General features: G+C 41.6%; 1 protein-coding gene across 1 annotated transcript in view; it reads right to left on the bottom strand.

The window, feature by feature from the left end:
• Positions 1-25,126, bottom strand: part of LOC129867574 (protein sidekick-2-like) — a 100,653-nt gene that overhangs the window by 3,951 nt on the left and 71,576 nt on the right. The window contains exons 31-37 of the mRNA XM_055941065.1: positions 23,849-23,984; positions 22,590-22,646; positions 22,035-22,136; positions 21,764-21,879; positions 19,403-19,589; positions 4,435-4,572; positions 766-927 (exon numbers count right to left, since the gene is read on the bottom strand). Coding sequence (XP_055797040.1) covers positions 766-927; positions 4,435-4,572; positions 19,403-19,589; positions 21,764-21,879; positions 22,035-22,136; positions 22,590-22,646; positions 23,849-23,984 — 898 coding nt within the window. The remainder of the gene's footprint in view (positions 1-765; positions 928-4,434; positions 4,573-19,402; positions 19,590-21,763; positions 21,880-22,034; positions 22,137-22,589; positions 22,647-23,848; positions 23,985-25,126) is intronic.

The following is a 25,126-nucleotide window of genomic DNA, read 5'->3' as shown; positions in this document are numbered from 1 at the left end:
CTGTTGCAAAAGATCTCGCTACAGTGTTCCCTACTGAACACGACCTATGAAGAGCTAGGCTACCTTCCCCTGGTCCGGTAGTGATGTTAGCTGGACCAGAGATACTGTGTTACATAGCTTCTCCTGGTCCGGTAGTGATGTTAGCTGGACCAGACATACTGTGTTACATAGCTTCTCCTGGTCCGGTAGTGATGTTAGCTGGACCAGAGATACTGTGTTACATAGCTTCTCCTGGTCCGGTAGTGATGTTAGCTGGACCAGACATACTGTGTTACATACCTTCTCCTGGTCCGGTAGTGATGTTAGCTGGACCAGAGATACTGTGTTACATAGCTTCTCCTGGTCCGGTAGTGATGTTAGCTGGACCAGACATACTGTGTTACATAGCTTCTCCTGGTCCGGTAGTGATGTTAGCTGGACCAGAGATACTGTGTTACATAGCTTCTCCTGGTCCGGTAGTGATGTTAGCTGGACCAGAGATACTGTGTTACATAGCTTATCCTGGTCCGGTAGTGATGTTAGCTGGACCAGTGATACTGTGTTACATAGCTTCTCCTGGTCCGGTAGTGATGTTAGCTGGACCAGAGATACTGTGTTACATAGCTTCTCCTGGTCCGGTAGTGATGTTAGCTGGACCAGACATACTGTGTTACATACCTTCTCCTGTTCCGGTAGTGATGTTAGCTGGACCAGAGATACTGTGTTACATAGCTTCTCCTGGTCCGGTAGTGATGTTAGCTGGACCAGAGATACTGTGTTACATACCTTCTCCTGGTCCGGTAGTGATGTTAGCCTCCACCTCCGGCCCGTAGCTGAGTGTCTTGGCCCGAATCCTGAAGTTATAGGTCACCCCGTCAGCCAGGTCCTTAATCTTCATCCACAGGGGGGTGCTGCCCTTCACGTCCACTGTGACTATCTTACTAACACCTGGAGGGGAGCGGAGAGGAGACAGAGAGGAGTCAGTATAGAGATACAGGCTGGAGATACTGGAGGCTAGAAGCTACACAACATACACTGAATATATAGTGTCTTCGGAAAGTATTCAGACCCCTTGAATTTTTCCACATTTTTTTAACGTTATAGCCTTTTTCTAAAATGTATTAAATAAAAAAAGAATCCTCAGCAATCTACACACAATACCCTATAATGACAAAGCGAAAACAAGATCAGACATTTTTGCAAATTCATAAAAAATACTGAAATACCTTATTTACATAAGTATTCAGACCCTTTGCTATGAGACTCGAAACTGAGCGCAGGTGCATCCTGTTTCCATTGATCATCCTTGAGATGTTTCTACAACTTGATTAGAGTCCACCTGTGGTAAATTCAATTGATTGGACATGATTTGGAAAGGCACACACCTGTCTATATAAAGGTTCCACAGTGGACAGTGCATGTCAGAGCAAAAACCAAGCCATGAGGTCAAAGGATGTGTCCTGTACAGCTCAGAGACAGGATTGGGTCAAGGCAGGGATCTGGGGAAGGGTACCAAAACATTTCTGCAGCATTGAAGGTCCCCCAGAACACAGTTGTCTCCATTATTCTTAAATGGAAGAAGTTTGGAACCACCGAGACTCTGTCTAGAGCTGGCCGCCCAGGTAAACTGAGCAATAGAGTTCCTTTGTGGAGATGGGAGAACCTTCCAGAAGGACAACCATCTCTGCAGCACTCCAGAGTGACCAGACAGAAGCCATTCCTCAGTAAAAGGCACATGACAGCCTGCTTGGAGTTTGCCAAAAGGCACCTAAAGACTCTTAGACCATGAGGAACAAGATTCTCTGGTCTGATGAAACCAAGATTTTCCTTAATGCCAAGTGTCACGTTTGGAGGAAAGCTAGCACCATCCCTACGGTGAAGCATGGTGGTAGCAGCATCATGCTGTGGGGATATTTTTCAGCGGCAGGGACTGGGAGACTAGTCAGGATCGAGGAAAAGATGAACGGAGCAAAGTATAGAAAGATCCTTGATGAAAACCTGCTCCTGAACGCTCAGGACCTCAGACCGGGGTGAAAGTTCACCTTCCAACAGGACAATGGCCCTAAGCACACAGCCAAGACAATACAGGAGTGGCTTCGGGACAAGTCTCTGAATGTCCTTGAGTGGCCCAGCCAGAGCCCGGACGTGAACCGGATCTAACATCTCTGGAGAGACCTGAAAATAGCTGTGTAGCGATGCTCCCCATCCAACCAGACAGAGCTTGACAGGATTTGCAGAGAAGAATGAGAGAAACTCCCCAAATACAGGTGTGCCAAGCTGGTAGCATCATACCCAAGCAGACTCGAGGCTGTAATCGCTGCCAAAGGTGCTTCAACAAAGTACAGTGTAAAGAGTCTGAATACTTATGTAAATGTGATATTTCAGTTGTTTATTTTCAATATATTTACAAAAATTTATAAAATCTGTTTTTGCTTTGTCATTATGGGGTATTGTGTGTAGATTGAGGAGTGAAAAAATAAACAATTTAATCCATTTTAGAATAAGGCTGTAACGTAACAAATGTGGAAAAAGCCAAAGGGTCTGAATACTTTCTGAATGCACTGGGCTACACACCACTATACATGGACAGACAAGCAGACTTTTGCACACACTCAAGGACACACAAAACACACTAACACATGGACACACAACCTACATATCACACCTTTCCACCTCCCTGCTGACAGTTCTTGGTAGCACCTTTCCACCTCCCTACTGACAGTTCATGGTAGCACCTTTCCACCTCCCTGCTGACAGGTCATGGTAGCACCTTTCCACCTCCATACTGACAGTTCATGGTAGCACCTTTCCACCTTCCTGCTGACAGTTCATGGTAGCACCTTTCCACCTCCCAGCTGACAGCTCATGGTAGCACCTTTCCACCTCCATACTGACAGTTCATGGTAGCACCTTTCCACCTTCCTGCTGACAGTTCATGGTAGCACCTTTCCACCTCCCTGCTGACAGGTCATGGTAGCACCTTTCCACCTCCCTGCTGACAGTTCATGGTAGCACCTTTCCACCTCCCTGCTGACAGTTCATGGTAGCACCTTTCCACCTCCCTACTGACAGTTCATGGTAGCACCTTTCCACCTCCCTACTGACAGTTCATGGTAGCACCTTTCCACCTCCCTGCTGACAGTTCATGGTAGCACCTTTCCACCTCCATGCTGACAGTTCATGGTAGCACTTTTCCACCTCCCTGCTGACAGTTCATGGTAGCACCTTTCCACCTCCCCACTGACAGTTCATGGTAGCACCTTTCCACCTCCCTGCTGACAGTTCATGGTAGCACCTTTCCACCTCCCTGCTGACAGTTCATGGTAGCACCTTTCCACCTCCCTGCTGACAGTTCATGGTAGCACCTTTCCACCTCCCAGCTGACAGTTCATGGTAGCACCTTTCCACCTCCATGCTGACAGTTCATGGTAGCGCCTTTCCACCTCCCTACTGATAGTTCATGGTAGCACCTTTCCACCTCCATGCTGACAGTTCATGGTAGCACCTTTCCACCTCCCTGCTGACAGTTCATGGTAGCACCTTTCCACCTCCCTGCTGACAGTTCATGGTAAATAAGCGTGAGTGTCCCTAATAAACAGATGTGACCTATCACTGCACCCCTCCAGATAGAGAGACATGTTCCTCCACCATCCCAGACCGTGCTGTGCCTCTTTCTCTCCCACATGGCTTACTGCTCTAGGGGCCAGATAGAAGCCATTAGTGGCCAACAGGCCTGGGACCACAGAGGTTCTCTACCTCCCATTCCCAAACCCCCACTCCTGTCTGTTCCTAATTACTAAGGAATCTGGAGACCCAACCACACATACCAGCTATTAGCTGGCTTTCCTCTCAACAGGAGAGAGAGGAAGTTGTAAACAAGCTGACTGCATGTGGCCACAGGGTCGGCACCTACCCAGCTGTAACAGATTAGGACACCAATCTAAGACCATGGCGGCGCTGATGCTAGCCTATGACTGTAAATCATCTCACGGACTGATAGTAAACTATCTAGCTATCTGTGTAGTTTAAAGGCATAACTAAGTAACTAACAGCCTTCCAGCCTTCCAGGCTCCAGAGGTTCTCACCGTCCATGGGTGTGTGAGTGTGTGTTTGTGTTTGTGTGTGTTTGTTTGTCTGTGTGTGCATGTTTGCATGTGTGTGTGTGTGTGTTTCTCACCATCCATGAGCCTGTGTGTCTGTGTGTGTGTGTGTGTGCGTGTGCGTGTGTCTGTGTGTGTGCATAAGTTCATATGTGTGTGTGTGTTTGTGTCTCACCATCCATGAGACTGTGTGAGTGTGTGTGCGCATGCGTTCATGTGTGTGTGTGTGTCTCACCATCAACAGGTGTGTGTGTCTCACCATCAACAGGTGTGTGTGTGTGTGTGTGTGTGTCTCACCATCAACAGGTGTATGTGTGTGTCTCACCATCAACAGGTGTGTGTGTGTGTGTCTCACCATCAACAGGTGTGCAGGGCTCGTAGACCAGACGGTAGCCCTCGATGATGCCGTTGGCCTGGCCTGGCTCCCCCCACGACATGTTGACTGACGTGGTGGTCAGCTCACTGAAGTGGAGGAAGCTGGGTCTACTGGGGGCTGGAGAGGAGGCGGAGGAGGGGGAGGGGGGAGAGAAGGGAGGAGATAGAGAGGGAAAGAGAGAAACAGGAGAGGGAGAGAGAGAGAGAGAGAGAGAGCCATGGTTAAGGAAGGACACTTAGGCTGGCGCACCACGGTCCTGTCAGGTCCTAGATCACGTGACAACTCCCTCCATCCGGGATATGCTGTTGTACAAATCAAACACACCGCTGAAAGCCTTATCTGGAAAGCCACTATGTGATTGAGTTTAGTTCATATCCTGGCAGTCTGCTTCATTCACATCAAAGTCATTATGCTGAAGCAATACTAGTATTATTCTTGGGGACTGGGACAGATACAATCATCCATTCATCCCCTGACCTTCCAAAAGTCATGTGAGAATTCTGCATTAAATTGCCAAGGCTTGGGTTGGCTCCTATCCCAGTTACCCTGCAGAGCAGAGAGGAGCGGGGAGACAGAATATTCTGCAGACTCTCTGTTTTAACTCCAGAGCCCTGCAGAGCAGAGAGGAGTGGGGAGACAGAATATTCTGTGGTCTCCTCAGTACTTCATCCCCTCTGCCTCTCTCTGCAATGTCACAGTCCTTCAAGAGGCCGGGTGACCAGGCTGGCTGCGGGAAACACCAGAGGAATTCATTCTGTGAACTGATTCCCCTCTAGAAACCACAGAGGAGGTTTTAGTGTGTTTGTCTGCAGGGGGGTGACTGACTGAACACAGGCCTCTTTGTGTGTGTCAGTAGTGTGGCTGGACCTGGGTCAGAACAACCCAATCCACATGTGTCCCCCTCACTCTACAGTACTAGGGTTGAATGGCGACAACACGGTTACTGAGATTTACCGAGGGCTAAAATCAAATCAAATCAAATGTTATTTGTCACATGCGCCGAATACAACAGGTGTAGACTTTACCGTGAAATGCTTACTGACAAGCCCTTAACCAACAATGCAGTTCTCTCTATTTACCGCCCAAAACCACTCCATTTCCCCAGGATAAATAACTGCGAGAAACCAGTAAATGGTAATAAATAATTTATATGAAAAGCATGACGTGAAATGGAACTGTTTAATGATATGCCTAGCCTACGTGTTTCAGGAAATACATTTAGCCTTATATTTAGCTAATGAATGATGGGTGATGCATCATGAGCTTCTAACTTATAGCCTCGGTGTCTTGCGCTAAAACGCACACACCTGTGCTCCGCGGGCCTCTCTCCTTAATAAACGCTCCTTACTGTAGCTCTTGGAGCCCCATGTAGGAAAAACTAGACTAGCTTGCTGGACATCATTTTGTAGCATTTCTTAAACAAATAGACTATTCTAAGAGGGACGCAAAACTCTTGTTTACAAAACATTAAATACAGCAGCCAATAGAACTCACTGGTTGTCTGAAAGAAGAGCAGCTAGTAGAACTCACTGGTAGTCTGAAAGAAGAGCAGCCAATAGAACTCACTGGTAGTCTGAAAGAAGAACAGCCAATAGAACTCACTGGTAGTCTGACAGAAGAACAGCCAATAGAACTCACTGGTAGTCTGACAGAAGAGCAGCCAATAGAACTCACTGGTAGTCTGAAAGAAGAGCAGCCAATAGAACTCACTGGTAGTCTGACAGAAGAACAGCTAGTAGAACTCACTGGTAGTCTGACAGAAGAACAGCCAATAGAACTCACAGGTAGTCTGACAGAAGAGCAGCCAATAGAACTCACTGGTAGTCTGACAGAAGAACAGCCAGTAGAACTCACTGGTAGTCTGACAGAAGAGCAGCCAAATAGAACTCACTGGTAGTCTGAAAGAAGAGCAGCCAATAGAACTCACTGGTAGTCTGACAGAAGAACAGCCAATAGAACTCACTGGTAGTCTGAAAGAAGAGCAGCCAATAGAACTCACTGGTAGTCTGAAAGAAGAGCAGCCAATAGAACTCACTGGTAGTCTGAAAGAAGAGCAGCCAATAGAACTCACTGGTAGTCTGAAAGAAGAACAGCCAGTAGAACTCACTGGTAGTCTGACAGAAGAACAGCCAGTAGAACTCACTGGTAGTCTGACAGAAGAGCAGCCAGTAGAACTCACTGGTAGTCTGAAAGAAGAGCAGCCAGTAGAACTCACTGGTAGTCTGAAAGAAGAGCAGCCAATAGAACTCACTGGTAGTCTGAAAGAAGAGCAGCCAATAGAACTCACTGGTAGTCTGAAAGAAGAGCAGCCAATAGAACTCACTGGTAGTCTGAAAGAAGAACAGCCAATAGAACTCACTGGTAGTCTGACAGAAGAACAGCCAGTAGAACTCACTGGTAGTCTGACAGAAGAACAGCCAATAGAACTCACTGGTAGTCTGAAAGAAGAGCAGCCAATAGAACTCACTGGTAGTCTGAAAGAACAGCAGCCAATAGAACTCACTGGTAGTCTGACAGAAGAACAGCCAATAGAACTCACTGGTAGTCTGAAAGAAGAGCAGCCAATAGAACTCACTGGTAGTCTGAAAGAACAGCAGCCAATAGAACTCACTGGTAGTCTGAAAGAAGAGCAGCCAGTAGAACTCACTGGTAGTCTGACAGAAGAACAGCCAGTAGAACTCACTGGTAGTCTGAAAGAAGAACAGCCAATAGAACTCACTGGTAGTCTGACAGAAGAGCAGCCAATAGAACTCACTGGTAGTCTGACAGAAGAGCAGCCAATAGAACTCACTGGTAGTCTGAAAGAAGAGCAGCCAATAGAACTCACTGGTAGTCTGAAAGCAGAGCAGCCAATAGAACTCACTGGTAGTCTGAAAGAAGAACAGCCAGTAGAACTCACTGGTAGTCTGACAGAAGAACAGCCAGTAGAACTCACTGGTAGTCTGAAAGAAGAACAGCCAATAGAACTCACTGGTAGTCTGACAGAAGAACAGCCAGTAGAACTCACTGGTAGTCTGACAGAAGAACAGCCAATAGAACTCACTGGTAGTCTGAAAGAAGAGCAGCCAATAGAACTCACTGGTAGTCTGAAAGAACAGCAGCCAATAGAACTCACTGGTAGTCTGACAGAAGAACAGCCAATAGAACTCACTGGTAGTCTGAAAGAAGAGCAGCCAATAGAACTCACTGGTAGTCTGAAAGAACAGCAGCCAATAGAACTCACTGGTAGTCTGAAAGAAGAGCAGCCAGTAGAACTCACTGGTAGTCTGACAGAAGAACAGCCATTAGAACTCACTGGTAGTCTGAAAGAAGAACAGCCAATAGAACTCACTGGTAGTCTGACAGAAGAGCAGCCAGTAGAACTCACTGGTAGTCTGACAGAAGAGCAGCCAATAGAACTCACTGGTAGTCTGAAAGAAGAGCAGCCAATAGAACTCACTGGTAGTCTGAAAGCAGAGCAGCCAATAGAACTCACTGGTAGTCTGAAAGAAGAACAGCCAGTAGAACTCACTGGTAGTCTGAAAGAAGAGCAGCCAGTAGAACTCACTGGTAGTCTGACAGAAGAACAGCCATTAGAACTCACTGGTAGTCTGAAAGAAGAACAGCCAATAGAACTCACTGGTAGTCTGACAGAAGAGCAGCCAATAGAACTCACTGGTAGTCTGACAGAAGAGCAGCCAATAGAACTCACTGGTAGTCTGACAGAAGAACAGCCAGTAGAACTCACTGGTAGTCTGAAAGAAGAACAGCCAATAGAACTCACTGGTAGTCTGACAGAAGAGTGAACGTGTGATGGCGGTAGGCTGTAGTACTTATTTATTCAGACTCATAACCAACCATTTATTCTTCGTGAAGAGAAGGGAAAGCCTTCTCCATCTCATTCTATTCCTGCAGTATTCAAGGATGTGATTAGAATGATGAAGATAAGGACAATGAAACGTATTTTATTTAACTGTTGAAAGTGAGGAAGGACTCACTGGTAGTAGAACTCACTGGTAGTGTGACAGAAGAACAGCCAATAGAACTCACTGGTAGTCTGAAAGAAGAGCAGCCAATAGAACTCACTGGTAGTCTGAAAGAACAGCAGCCAATAGAACTCACTGGTAGTCTGACAGAAGAACAGCCAATAGAACTCACTGGTAGTCTGAAAGAAGAGCAGCCAATAGAACTCACTGGTAGTCTGAAAGAACAGCAGCCAATAGAACTCACTGGTAGTCTGAAAGAAGAGCAGCCAATAGAACTCACTGGTAGTCTGATAGAAGAGCAGCCAGTAGAACTCACTGGTAGTCTGAAAGAAGAGCAGCCAATAGAACTCACTGGTAGTCTGATAGAAGAGCAGCCAATAGAACTCACTGGTAGTCTGAAAGAAGAGCAGCCAATAGAACTCACTGGTAGTCTGAAAGAAGAACAGCCAGTAGAACTCACTGGTAGTCTGAAAGAAGAGCAGCCAGTAGAACTCATTGGTAGTCTGACAGAAGAACAGCCAATAGAACTCACTGGTAGTCTGAAAGAAGAGCAGCCAGTAGAACTCACTGGTAGTCTGAAAGAAGAGCAGCCAATAGAAATCACTGGTAGTCTGAAAGAAGAACAGCCAATAGAACTCACTGGTAGTCTGAAAGAAGAGCAGCCAATAGAAATCACTGGTAGTCTGAAAGAAGAACAGCCAATAGAACTCACTGGTAGTCTGAAAGAAGAACAGCCAGTAGAACTCATTGGTAGTCTGAAAGAAGAACAGCCAATGGAACTCACTGGTAGTCTGACAGAAGAGCAGCCAGTAGAACTCATTGGTAGTCTGAAAGAAGAACAGCCAATAGAACTCACTGGTAGTCTGAAAGAAGAGCAGCCAATATAAATCACTGGTAGTCTGAAAGAAGAACAGCCAATAGAACTCACTGGTAGTCTGAAAGAAGAGCAGCCAGTAGAACTCACTGGTAGTCTGAAAGAAGAACAGCCAATAGAACTCACTGGTAGTTTGAAAGAAGAACAGCCAGTAGAACTCACTGGTAGTCTGAAAGAAGAACAGCCAATAGAACTCACTGGTAGTCTGAAAGAAGAACAGCCAATAGAACTCACTGGTAGTTTGAAAGAAGAACAGCCAGTAGAACTCACTGGTAGTCTGAAAGAAGAACAGCCAATAGAACTCACTGGTAGTCTGAAAGAAGAGCAGCCAATAGAACTCACTGGTAGTCTGAAAGAAGAGCAGCCAATAGAACTCGCTGGTAGTCTGAAAGAAGAGCAGCCAATAGAAATCACTGGTAGTCTGAAAGAAGAACAGCCAATAGAACTCACTGGTAGTCTGAAAGAAGAGCAGCCAGTAGAACTCACTGGTAGTCTGAAAGAAGAGCAGCCAGTAGAACTCACTGGTAGTCTGAAAGAAGAACAGCCAATAGAACTCACTGGTAGTCTGAAAGAAGAGCAGCCAGTAGAACTCACTGGTAGTCTGAAAGAAGAACAGCCAATAGAACTCACTGGTAGTCTGACAGAAGAACAGCCAATAGAACTCACTGGTAGTCTGAAAGAAGAGCAGCCAGTAGAACTCACTGGTAGTCTGAAAGAAAAACAGCCAATAGAACTCACTGGTAGTCTGAAAGAACAGCAGCTAGTATAACTTACTGGTAGTCTGAAAGAAGAGCAGCAAATAGAAATCACTGGTAGTCTGAAAGAAGAACAGCCAATAGAACTCACTGGTAGTCTGAAAGAAGAGCAGCCAGTAGAACTCACTGGTAGTCTGAAAGAAGAACAGCCAATAGAACTCACTGGTAGTCTGAAAGAAGAGCAGCCAGTAGATCTCACTGGTAGTCTGAAAGAAGAGCAGCCAATAGAACTCACTGGTAGCCTGACAGAAGAACAGCCAATAGAACTCACTGGTAGTCTGAAAGAAGAACAGCCAATAGAACTCACTGGTAGTCTGACAGAAGAACAGCCAATAGAACTCACTGGTAGTCTGAAAGAAGAGCAGCCAATAGAACTCACTGGTTGTCTGAAAGAAGAACAGCCAATAGAACTCACTGGTAGTCTGATAGAAGACCAGCCAATAGAACTCACGGGTAGTCTGAAAGAAGAGCAGCTAGTAGAACTCACTGGTAGTCTGACAGAAGAACAGCCAATAGAACTCACTGGTAGTCTGAAAGAAGAATAGCCAGTAGAACTCACTGGTAGTCTGAAAGAAGAACAGCCAATAGAACTCACTGGTAGTCTGACAGAAGAACAGCCAATAGAACTCACTGGTAGTCTGAAAGAAGAGCAGCCAATAGAACTCACTGGTAGTCTGAAAGAAGAGCAGCCAATAGAACTCACTGGTAGTCTGAAAGAAGAGCAGCCAGTAGAACTCACTGGTAGTCTGAAAGAAGAGCAGCCAATATAACTCACTGGTAGTCTGACAGAAGAGCAGCCAATAGAACTCACTGGTAGTCTGAAAGAAGAGCAGCCAGTAGAACTCACTGGTAGTCTGAAAGAAGAACAGCCAGTAGAACTCACTGGTAGTCTGATAGAAGAGCAGCCAATAGAACTCACTGCTAGTCTGAAAGAAGAGCAGCCAATAGAACTCACTGGTAGTCTGAAAGAAGAACAGCCAATAGAACTCACTGGTAGTCTGAAAGAAGAACAGCCAGTAGAACTCACTGGTAGTCTGAAAGAAGAGCAGCCAATAGAACTCACTGGTAGTCTGACAGAAGAACAGCCAGTAGAACTCACTGGTAGTCTGACAGAAGAACAGCCAATAGAACTCACTGGTAGTCTGACAGAAGAACAGCCAATAGAACTCACTGATAGTCTGACAGAAGAACAGCCAATAGAACTCACTGGTAGTCTGACAGAAGAGCAGCCAATAGAACTCACTGGTAGTCTGAAAGAAGAGCAGCCAATAGAACTCACTGGTAGTCTGACAGAAGACCAGCCAATAGAACTCACTGGTAGTCTGAAAGAAGAGCAGCCAATAGAACTCACTGGTAGTCTGAAAGAAGAGCAGCCAATAGAACTCACTGGTAGTCTGAAAGAAGAGCAGCCAATAGAACTCACTGGTAGTTTGAAAGAAGAGCAGCCAGTAGAACTCACTGGTAGTCTGAAATAAGAACAGCCAATAGAACTCACTGGTATTCTGAAAGAAGAGCAGCCAATAGAACTCACTGGTAGTCTGACAGAAGAGCAGCCAGTAGAACTCACTGGTAGTCTGAAAGAAGAACAGCCAATAGAACTCACTGGTAGTCTGAAAGAAGAGCAGCCAGTAGAACTCACTGGTAGTCTGAAAGAAGAACAGCCAATAGAACTCACTGGTAGTCTGACAGAAGAACAGCCAGTAGAACTCACTGGTAGTCTGAAAGAAGAGCAGCCAATAGAACTCACTGGTAGTCTGAAAGAAGAACAGGCAATAGAACTCACTGGTAGTTTGAAAGAAGAGCAGCCAATAGAACTCACTGGTAGTCTGAAAGAAAAGCAGCCAATAGAACTCACTGGTAGTCTGACAGAAGAGCAGCCAATAGAACTCACTGGTAGTCTGAAAGAAGAACAGGCAATAGAACTCACTGGTAGTCTGAAAGAAGAGCAGCCAATAGAACTCACTGGTAGTCTGAAAGAAGAGCAGCCAGTAGAACTCACTGGTAGTCTGAAAGAAGAACAGCCAGTAGAACTCACTGGTAGTCTGACAGAAGAGTGAACGTGTGATGGCGGTAGGCTGTAGTAGTTATTTATTCTGACTCATAACCAACCATTTATTCTTCGTGAAGAGAAGTGAAAGCCTTCTGCATCTCATTCTATTCCTGCATTATTCAAGGATGTGATTAGAATGATGAAGATAAGGACAATGAAACGTACTTTATTTAACTGTTGAAAGTGAGGAAGGACTGAGGCAACACTAGAGAGAAAAAAAGGAGGAAGGTTAATAACATTAGGGGAAATATTATGAAAGGTATATATGCGTCAGCCTACTAATTATACAAATAGGCCCTATTATATTCAAAATGTAAAATCTAATTCGCTAGCCGAAACTTGGAACTTTGTAGGCCGCATATGCTGCACCAGAATCACATGTTCTCTCCCTGCTTTATCACGGTTTGAACGAAGCGCGTAATTCCAGTACGTATAATACAATACAATACAGTAATACAGTATAATACAATACAATACAATACAGTAATACAGTATAATACAGTACAGTAATACAGTATAATACAATACAGTAATACAGTATAATACAGTACAGTAATACAGTATAATACAATACAGTAATACGGTATAATACAGTACAGTAATACAGTATAATACAATACAGTACAGTAATACAGTATAATACAGTACAGTAATACAGTATAATACAATACAGTAATACAGTATAATACAATACAGTAATACAGTATAATACAATACAGTACAGTAATACAGTATAATACAATACAATACAGTAATACAGTATAATACAATACAGTAATACAGTATAATACAATACAGTAATACAGTATAATACAGTACAGTACAGTAATACAGTATAATACAGTACAGTAATACAGTATAATACAGTACATTAATACAGTATAACACAATACAGTAATACAGTATAATACAATACAGTACAGTAATACAGTATAATACAATACAATACAGTAAGACAGTATAATACAATACAGTAATACAGTATAATACAGTACAGTAATACAGTATAATACAGTACAGTACAGTAATACAGTATAATACAGTACAGTAATACAGTATAATACAGTACAGTACAGTAATACAGTATTATACAGTACAGTAATACAGTATAATACAGTACAGTACAGTAATACAGTATTATACAGTACAGTACAGTAATACAGTATTATACAATACAGTACAGTAATACAGTATAATACAATACAGTAATACAGTATAATACAGTACAGTAATACAGTATAATACAATACAGTACAGTAATACATCATAATACAATACAGTAATACAGTATAATACAATTTCAGTACAGTAATACAGTATAATACAATTTCAGTACAGTAATACAGTATAATACAATGCAGTACAGTAATATAATACAGTACAGTACAGTAATACAGTATAATACAATACAGTAATACAGTATAATACAGTACAGTAATACAGTATAATACAATACAGTAATACAGTATAATACAGTACAGTAATACAGTATAATACAATACAGTACAGTAATACAGTATAATACAATACAGTACAGTAATACAGTATAATACAATACAGTAATACAGTATAATACAATACAGTAATACAGTATAATACAGTACAGTAATACAGTATAATACAATACAGTACAGTAATAGATCATAATACAATACAGTAATACAGTATAATACAGTACAGTACAGTAATACAGTATAATACAGTACAGTAATACAGTATAATATAATACAGTACAGTAATACAGCATAATACAATACAGTACAGTAATACAGTATAATACAATACAGTAATACAGTATAATACAACACAGTAATACAGTATAATACAGTACAGTAATACAGTAAAATACAATACAGTAATACAGTATAATACAGTACAGTAATACAGTATAATACAATACAGTAATACAGTATAATACAATACAGTAATACAGTATAATACAATACAGTAATACAGTATAATACAGTACAGTAATACAGTATAATACAATACAGTACAGTAATACAGTATATTACAATACAGTACAGTAATACAGTATAAACAGTACAGTAATACAGTATAATACAATACAGTACAGTAATACAGCATAATACAATACAGTAATACAGTATAATACAGTATAATACAATACAGTACAGTAATACAGTATAATACAATACAGTACAGTAATACAGTATAATACAATACAGTAATACAGTATAATACAGTACAGTAATACAGTATAATATAATACAGTACAGTAATACAGTATAATACAGTACAGTAATACAGTATAATACAATACAATACAGTAATACAGTATAATACAGTACAGTAATACAGTATAATACAATACAGTAATACAGTATAATACAATACAGTACAGTAATACAGTATTATACAATACAGTAATACAGTATAATACAGTACAGTAATACAGTATAATACAATACAGTACAGTAATACAGTATAATACAGCACAGTAATACAGTATAATACAATACAGTAATACAGTATAATACAATACAGTAATACAGTATAATACAATACAATACAGTAATACAGTATAATACAATACAGTAATACAGTATAATACAGTACAGTAATACAGTATAATACAGTACAGTAATACAGTATAATACAATACAGTTATACAGTATAATACAATACAGTACAGTAATACAGTATAATACAATACAATACAGTAATACAGTATAATACAATACAGTAATACAGTATAATACAGTACAGTAATACAGTATAATACAGTACAGTACAGTAATACAGTATTATACAGTACAGTAATACAGTATAGTACAGTACAGTACAGTAATACAGTATTATACAGTACAGTACAGTAATACAGTATTATACAATACAGTACAGTAATACAGTATAATACAATACAGTAATACAGTATAATACAGTACAGTAATACAGTATAATACAATACAGTACAGTAATACAGCATAATACAATACAGTAATACAGTATAATACAGTACAGTACAGTAATACAGTATAATACAATACAGTAATACAGTATAATACAGTACAGTACAGTAATACAGTATAATACAGTACAGTAATACAGTATAATATAATACAGTACAGTAATACAGCATAATACAATACAGTAAAGTAATACAGTATAATGCAATACAGTAATACAGTATAATACAATACAGTAATACAGTATAATACAGTACAGTAATACAGTATAATACAATACAGTAATACAGTATAATACAGTACAGTAATACAGTATAATACAATACAGTAATACAGTATAATACAATACAGTAATACAGTATAATACAATACAGTAATACAGTATAATACAGTACAGTAATACAGTATAATACAATACAGTACAGTAATACAGTATAATACAATACAGTAATACAGTATAAACAGTACAGTAATACAGTATAATACAATACAGTACAGTAATACAGTATAATACAATACAGTACAGTAATACAGTATAATATAATACAGTACAGTAATACAGTATAATACAATACAGTAATACAGTATAATACAATACAGTAATACAGTATAATATATTACAGTACAGTAATACAGTATAATACAATACAGTAATACAGTATAATACAATACAGTACAGTAATACAGTATAATACAATACAGTAATACAGTATAATACGATACAGTAATACAGTATAATACAATACAGTACAGTAATACAGTATAATACAATACAATACAGTAATACAGTATAATACAATACAGTAATACGGTATAATACAGTACAGTAATACAGTATAATACAGTACAGTAATACAGTATAATACAATACAGTAATACAGTATAATACAATACAGTACAGTAATACAGTATAATACAATACAATACAGTAATACAGTATAATACAATACAGTAATACAGTATAATACAGTACAGTAATACAGTATAATACAGTACAGTACAGTAATACAGTATTATACAGTACAGTAATACAGTATAATACAGTACAGTACAGTAATACAGTATTATACAGTACAGTACAGTAATACAGTATTATACAATACAGTACAGTAATACAGTATAATACAATACAGTAATACAGTATAATACAGTACAGTAATACAGTATAATACAATACAGTACAGTAATACAGCATAATACAATACAGTAATACAGTATAATACAGTACAGTACAGTAATACAGTATAATACAATACAGTAATACAGTATAATACAGTACAGTACAGTAATACAGTATAATACAGTACAGTAATACAGTATAATATAATACAGTACAGTAATACAGCATAATACAATACAGTACAGTAATACAGTATAATACAATACAGTAATACAGTATAATACAATACAGTAATACAGTATAATACAATACAGTAACACAGTATAATACAATACAGTAATACAGTATAATACAATACAGTACAGTAATACATCATAATACAATACAGTAATACAGTATAATACAATACAGTAATACAGTATAATACAATGCAGTAATACAGTATAATACAGTACAGTAATACAGTATAATACAATACAGTACAGTAATACAGCATAATACAATACAGTAATACAGTATAATACAGTACAGTAATACAGTATAATACAATACAGTACAGTAATACAGTATAATACAATACAGTAATACAGTATAAACAGTACAGTAATAAAGTATAATACAATACAGTACAGTAATACAGTATAATACAATACAGTACAGTAATACAGTATAATACAGTACAGTAATACAGTATAATATAATACAGTACAGTAATACAGTATAATACAATACAGTAATACAGTATAATACAGTACAGTAATACAGTATAATACAGTACAGTAATACAGTATAATACAATTTCAGTACAGTAATACAGTATAATATAATACAGTACAGTAATACAGTATAATACAATACAGTAATACAGTATAATACAGTACAGTAATACAGTATAATACAATACAATACAGTAATACAGTATAATACAGTACAGTAATACAGTATAATACAATTTCAGTACAGTAATACAGTATAATACAATTTCAGTACAGTAATACAGTATAATACAATGCAGTACAGTAATACAGTATAATACAGTACAGTAATACAGTATAATACAATGTAGTAGAGTAATACAGTATAATACAATACAGTACAGTAATACAGTATAATACAATGCAGTACAGTATTACAGTATAATACAGTACAGTAATACAGTATAATACAATACAGTACAGTAATACCGTGTAATACAGTACAGTAATACAGTATAATACAATACAGAACAGTAATACAGTATATTACAGTATAATAATACAGTATAATACAATATAGTAATACAGTATAATACAATACAGTACAGTAATACAGTATAATACAATGTAGTACAGTAATACAGTATAACACAATATAGTAATAGAGTCTAATACAATGCAGTACGGTAATACAGTATAATACAATATAGTAATACTGTATAGTAATACAGTACAGTAATACAGTATAACACAATGCAGTACAGTAATACAGTTCACACTCAAAAGGATTAGCCTACTGGAGCTAGTTTCATGTATTTACCCAAGAGAGCATATAGCTAGCTACATCTATGGGCTTTATTTCATGTATTTACCCAAGAGAGCATATAGCTAGCTACATCTATGGGCTTTATTTCATGTATTTACCCAAGAGAGCATATAGCTAGCTACATCTATGGGCTTTATTTCATGTATTTACCCAAGAGAGCATATAGCTAGCTACATCTATGGGCTTTATTTCATGTATTTACCCAAGAGAGCATATAGCTAGCTACATCTATGGGCTTTATTTCATGTATTTACCCAAGAGAGCATATAGCTAGCTACATCTATGGGCTTTATTTCATGTATTTACCCAAGAGAGCATATAGCTAGCTACATCTATGGGCTTTATTTCATGTATTTACCCAAGAGAGCATATAGCTAGCTACATCTATGGGCTTTATTTCTATCAAATCCAGACAGTATATGCTTCATATGCTTTTGAATAAATGTCCGGTTTTGGCGGGAAATACCTGGTTACCCGGGAAAAAAGTGATTTTTTCTCAGGATGAAACATTTGTAAAATACTGGGAAAATATTCAACCCTATACAATACCATCCTCCTCCTCCTCCTCCTCCTCCTCCTCCTCCTCCTCCTCCTCCTCCTCCTCCTCCTCCTCTATAGTGTCATCAGGCCTCCATTCCACCCTGTGATTTCCCCATGAAAACGTTCGTAGTAGCTGTCAAATCCTTATCAATAAGACTCAAACCCCCCCTCACCCCCTTGACTGTTAGTTCCCATATCCTGAGTCCAAACTTGTCCCATATATGTCCTATTTCCTATAAGGGAAGGGGACAACATTGACAGTTACACAATCTGTAGTGTAGTACGTGTCCATGGTGCTGAATACCAGTGACTCAAGCTGACAGCTCTCATCCGTTTCTCCTGTAGTAAGATATTGTGACTGGAGTGGGCACAGGGTCCTGAGAATATCCTTCAAACTGAACTGGGACTTGAGGACAGAGAGGGCACAGGGTCCTGAGAATATCCTTCAAACTGAACTGGGACTTGAGGACAGAGAGGGCACAGGGTCCTGAGAATATCCTTCAAACTGAACTGGGACTTGAGGACAGAGAGGGCACAGGGTCCTGAGAATATCCTTCAAACTGAACTGGGACTTGAGGGCCGAGAGGGCACAGGGTCCTGAGAATATCCTTCAAACTGAACTGGGACTTGAGGACAGAGAGGGCACAGGGTCCTGAGAATATCCTTCAAACTGAACTGGGACTTGAGGACAGAGAGGGCACAGGGTCCTGAGAATATCCTTCAAACTGAACTGGGACTTGAGGACCGAGAGGGCACAGGGTCCTGAGAATATCCTTCAAACTGAACTGGGACTTGAGGACAGAGAGGGCACAGGGTCCTGAGAATATCCTTCAAACTGAACTGGGACTTGAGGACAGAGAGGGCACAGGGTCCTGAGAATAGCACAGATACAGTAGTAGATGTGATGCAGTCAGCCTCCTACTCTTACTGTAACTCTGTACTGGCTCTAACCCAGTCGCTTTGGCTTAGAGCTCACCTGCTTGTTGAGATCGCCCTCTGGTGGGCAATACCACATATACTGTAGGTGGTGTGTCTGTGTGTGTCAGTGTGCATGTGTGTGTGTGTGTGTGTTAGTGTGTCCTTTACCGGCCTGCTGTATGTGTGTGTGTGTGTGTGTGTGTGTGTGTGTGTGTGTGTGTGTGTGTGTGTGTGTGTGTGTGTGTGTGTGTGTGTGTGTGTACATGGCCCTTACCAGCCTGTTGTGTTCGGCCCCTGGTTGGGGGACTCCGGGGCCCGTCCCCTGCTGCGTTGAAGGCTGCGACACTGATCATGTATGTGGTATAGCCAGTCAGGTTCTTAATCTTGACCCCTAGCTCTGGGAGGAACATGGTACGCAGTCTCTCTGTCTCATTCTGCAGCTGGAACTCCCAGAAGTAGATCTGGAATACATGAGGAAGGGTCAGAGGTTAAATTCAGATAGATCTAGAATACATGAGGAAGGGTCAGAGGTTAAATTCAGATAGTTCTAGAATACATGAGGAAGGGTCAGAGGTTATATTCAGATAGTTCTAGAATACATGAGGAAGGGTCAGAGGTTATATTCAGATAGATCTAGAATACATGAGGAAGGGTCAGAGGTTATATTCAGATAGATCTAGAATACATGAGGAAGGGTCAGAGGTTAAATTCAGATAGTTCTAGAATACATGAGGAAGGGTCAGAGGTTATATTCAGATAGTTCTAGAATACATGAGGAAGGGTCAGAGGTTATATTCAGATAGATCTAGAATACATGAGGAAGGGTCAGAGGTTATATTCAGATAGATCTAGAATACATGATGAAGGGTCAGAGGTTATATTCAGATAGTTCTAGAATACATGAGGAAGGGTCAGAGGTTATATTCAGATAGATCTAGAATACATGAGGAAGGGTCAGAGGTTATATTCAGATAGTTCTAGAATACATGAGGAAGGGTCAGAGGTTATATTCAGATAGATCTAGAATACATGAGGAAGGGTCAGAGGTTATATTCAGATAGATCTAGAATACATGATGAAGGGTCAGAGGTTATATTCAGATAGTTCTAGAATACATGAGGAAGGGTCAGAGGTTATATTCAGATAGATCTAGAATACATGAGGAAAGGTCAGAGGTTAAATTCAGATAGATCTAGAATACATGAGGAAAGGTCAGAGGTTAAATTCAGATACATCTAGAATACATGAGGAAGGGTCAGAGGTTATATTCACATTCAGATAGATCTAGATTACATGATGAAGGGTCAGAGGTTATATTCACATTCAGATATATCTAGATTACATGATGAAGGGTCATAGGTTATATTCACATTCAGATAGATCTAGATTACATGAGGAAGGGTCAGAGGTTATATTCACATTCAGATATATCTAGATTACATGATGAAGGGTCATAGGTTATATTCACATTCAGATAGATCTAGATTACATGATGAAGGGTCAGAGGTTATATTCACATTCAGATATATCTAGATTACATGATGAAGGGTCAGAGGTTATATTCACATTCAGATATATCTAGATTACATGATGAAGGGTCAGAGGTTATATTCACATTCAGATAGATCTAGATTACATGAGGAAGGGTCAGAGGTTATATTCACATTCAGACAGTTGTTTCACTTTATCTATGGCTTAGCGTGTTGTGTCGTGTTGTGTTTGTGTTGTGTGTGTGTGTGTTGTGTGTGTTGTCTGTCTGTCTGTTGTGTGTGTGTGTGTATGTGTGTGTGTATGTGTGTGTTGTGAGTGTTGTCTGTCTGTCTGTCTGTTGTGTGTGTGTGTGTGTGTGTGTGTGTGTGTGTGTGTGTGTGTGTGTGTGTGTGTGTGTTGTGATTGACCGGTTGGATCAGATGTACCAGTCCTCCAGCTTGGTCTAGAAGAGGTTTGACAAACACTGTTCTACAGTATGGTATACTACAGTATGTTATACTACAGACCAACATGTTCTACAGTATGGTATACTACAGTACATTATGGTATACCACAGTACAGTATGGTATACTACAGTATGGTATACTACAGACCCACATGTTCTACAGTATGGTATACTACAGTATGGTATACTACAGTATGGTATACTACAGACCCACATGTTCTACAGTATGGTATACTACAGTATGGTATACTACAGACCCACATGTTCTACAGTATGGTATACTACAGTATGGTATACTACGGCATGGTCTACTACAGTATGGTATACTACAGTATGGTATACTACAGACCCACATGTTCTACAGTGTGGTATACTACAGTATGGTATACTACGGCATGGTCTACTACAGTATGGTATACTACAGTATGGTATACTACGGTATGGTATACTACAGTATGGTATACTACAGACCCACATGTTCTACAGTATGGCATACTACAGTACATTATGGTATACCACAGTACAGTATGGTATACTACAGTATGGTATACTACAGACCCACATGTTCTACAGTATGGTATACTACAGTATGGTCTACTACAGTATGGTATACTACAGTATGGTATACTACAGTATGGTATACTACAGACCCACATGTTAGAAGTGGTTCAGGTTAAGTGATTGCCCAGTGATCCTCACCTTGTACCCCTGTATGTCTCCATTCTGAGAGTCAAGAGGGGGCGGGCTCCATGTGACTTCCAGTTGGGTGGCTGTTGATGATTGGATGGTCACAGATTGGGGCGGGGCTGTTGGAACTGGAGTGGAGTGGAGGGTAAACATTCAATAGTGATATTGGTCAGACCAGGTCATATGTCAAATAGCTTTAAATAGTTGAGCTGTGCTTGGGTTGGTTTTCCAGAAGAGTGGAACCACTAGGGACAATAAAGTTGATCTCATCATCGCTTCTTACCTGCCTCTCCTACAAACACTTCCTGTGGCGTGCTGGTAGGCCCCTCTCCCACGGCGTTGTACACACTCAGGCGGATCTCATAACGCTTGTGTTTACTCAAGTCTGTGGGGGGAGAAACACAGAGAGAGTGATCCACAGATGGCCTGGGAGGACCATCCAACAGCAGTGGAACTGGTCATACAACTATATGAGCTGAAGGAAAAGCAGAGAGATAAAGTGAAGAGGTCAAAGGTCAGGACACACCTAATGAGGAAGATGTAAAACAACACGATGACAGGAAGGTTAAATATTAAGACAAATGAGGAAGAGCAGAGATGTGGGATGTTGGCAAACACACACTGACATAAACATACGTTTACATACACAGATGATTGTCAGGCAGACAGAGAGAGAGAGACAGAGGAGGCTGCTGAGGGAGGACGGCTCATCATAAGGGCCAGAATGGAGCGAATGAAACATGTGTCTGATGTACTTGATACCATTCCACTAATTCCGCTCCAGTCATTACCACGAGCCCCTCCTCCCCACCAGCCTCCTGTGATACAGTGGACTTACTATCCAGCTCGTACTGGGTGAGAGAGGACTCGCTCAGGTTCCTCACACTGTAGGGGGCTAGAGGGTGACGGACCAGGGTGGGAGGAGGGGTGAGGGAGGACAGAACACAGGGAGTCAGGGCAGCCACCATAAAGAGGCAGAGAGAGGGGGAGGAGAGAGAGGGAGGAGAGAGAGAGGGAGGAGAGGGAGGGGAGAGAGAGAGGGAGGAGAGAGAGAGGGAGGAGAGAGAGGGGGAGGAGAGAGAGAGGGGGAGGAGAGAGAGGGAGGAGAGAGAGGGGGAGGAGAGAAAGGGGGAGGAGAGAGAGGGGGAGGAGAGAGGGGGAGGAGAGAGGGGGAGGAGAGAGAGAGAGGGGAGAGAGAGGGAGGAGAGGGAGGGGAGAGAGAGAGGGAGGAGAAAGAGAGGGAGGAGAGAGAGAGGGAGGAGAGAGAGGGGGAGGAGAGAGAGAGAGAGAGAGGGGGAGGAGAGAGAGGGAGGAGAGAGAGGGGGAGGAGAGAAAGGGGGAGGAGAGAGAGAGGGAGGAGAGAGAGGGGGAGGAGAGAGTGGGAGGAGAGAGAGGTGAGGAGAGAGAGTGGGAGGAGAGAGAGAGGGATGAGAGAGGGGGAGGAGAGAGAGGTGGAGGAGAGAGAGGGAGGAGAGAGAGGTGGAGGAGAGAGAGGGAGGAGAGAGAGGGGGAGGAGAGAGGTGGAGGAGAGAGAGGGGAGAAGAGAGAGGGAGGAGAGAGAGGGGGGGGGGGGAGGGGGGGGAGAGAGGGGGAGGAGAGAGGGGGGGGGGAGAGAGTGGGGAGGAGAGAGAGGGGGGGAGAGAGAGAGGGGGAAGAGAGAGAGGGGGTAGAGGAGAGAGGGGGTAGAGGAGAGAGAGAGGGAGGAGAGAGGGGGGGAGGGGGAGGAGAGAGAGGTGGAGGAGAGAGAGGGGGAGGAGAGAGATAGGGAGGAGAGAGAGAGGGAGGAGAGAGAGGGGGAGGAGAGAGAGGTGGAGGAGAGAGAGGGGGTGGAGGAGCGAGAGAGAGTGGAGGAGAGAGAGGTGGAGGAGAGAGAGCGGGAGGAGAGAGAGGGGGAGGACAGAGAGAGGGAGGAGAGAGAGAGGGAGGAGAGAGAGGGCGAGGAGAGAGAGGGCAAGGAGAGAGAGGGGGAGGAGAGAGAGGTAGGAGACTGATGTTAGGTCTTCATGGTAACGTGTGAACAGAGTAGACCCACAGTCACCCAAAGGCTGAGCTGAGGAAAATGTTAAGGAAACAAACAGAGGTCAGAGGTCAACTCACCGGTGAGCTCGGCCCAGTTGGAGGCGGGGCTGTTGATGGTTCGTATGGTGAAGCTACGGAGGTGGTCGTATTGTAACTCCCGGTATCGTACCCTGAACCCCAGCAGCACCCCGTTTATCTGCTTCTCAGCAGGCGGCTGGAAGGGGGATCAATCACATTTATTTATGAAGACCTTTTTATATCCACAGTCTTACATCAACACAGTGTTTTACAGTAAACCCAGCCTCGACCACCAGACTTAAAAACAACACAGTGTTTTACAGTAAACCCAGCCTAGACCACCAGACTTAAAAACAACACAGTGTTTTACAGTAAACCCAGCCTAGACCACCAGACTTAAAAACAACAGTGTTTTACAGTAAACCCAGCCTAGACCACCAGACTTAAAAACAACACAGTGTTTTACAGTAAACTCAGCCTAGACCACGAGACTTAAAAACAACACAGTGTTTTACAGTAAACTCAGCCTAGACCACCAGACTTAAAAACAACACAGTGTTTTACAGTAAACCCAGCCTAGACCACCAGACTTAAAAACAACACAGTGTTTTACAGTAAACCCAGCCTAGACCACCAGACTTAAAAACAACACAGTGTTTTACAGTAAACTCAGCCTAGACCACCAGACTTAAAAACAACACAGTGTTTTACAGTAAACCCAGCCTAGACCACCAGACTTAAAAACAACACAGTGTTTTACAGTAAACCCAGCCTAGACCACCAGACTTAAAAACAACACAGTGTTTTACAGTAAACCCAGCCTAGACCACCAGACTTAAAAACAACACAGTGTTTTACAGTAAACCCAGCCTAGACCACCAGACTTAAAAACAACACAGTGTTTTACAGTAAACTCAGCCTAGACCACCAGACTTAAAAACAACACAGTGTTTTACAGTAAACCCAGCCTAGACCACCAGACTTAAAAACAACACAGTGTTTTACAGTAAACCCAGCCTAGACCACCAGACTTAAAAACAACTCAGTGTTTTACAGTAAACCCAGCCTAGACCACCAGACTTAAAAACAACACAGTGTTTTACAGTAAACCCAGCCTAGACCACCAGACTTAAAAACAACAGTGTTTTACAGTAAACCCAGCCTAGACCACCAGACTTAAAAACAACACGGTGTTTTACAGTAAACTCAGCCTAGACCACGAGACTTAAAAACAACACAGTGTTTTACAGTAAACTCAGCCTAGACCACTAGACTTAAAAACAACACAGTGGCAAGGAAACTATCTAGAAGAGAGAAAACTGCACCTTACAAATGTAC

This window comes from Salvelinus fontinalis, chromosome 2 (genome assembly GCF_029448725.1).
Source record: "Salvelinus fontinalis isolate EN_2023a chromosome 2, ASM2944872v1, whole genome shotgun sequence".
Taxonomy (NCBI): Eukaryota; Metazoa; Chordata; class Actinopteri; order Salmoniformes; family Salmonidae; genus Salvelinus; species Salvelinus fontinalis.
This window is presented reverse-complemented; position numbering and strand designations above follow the sequence as displayed.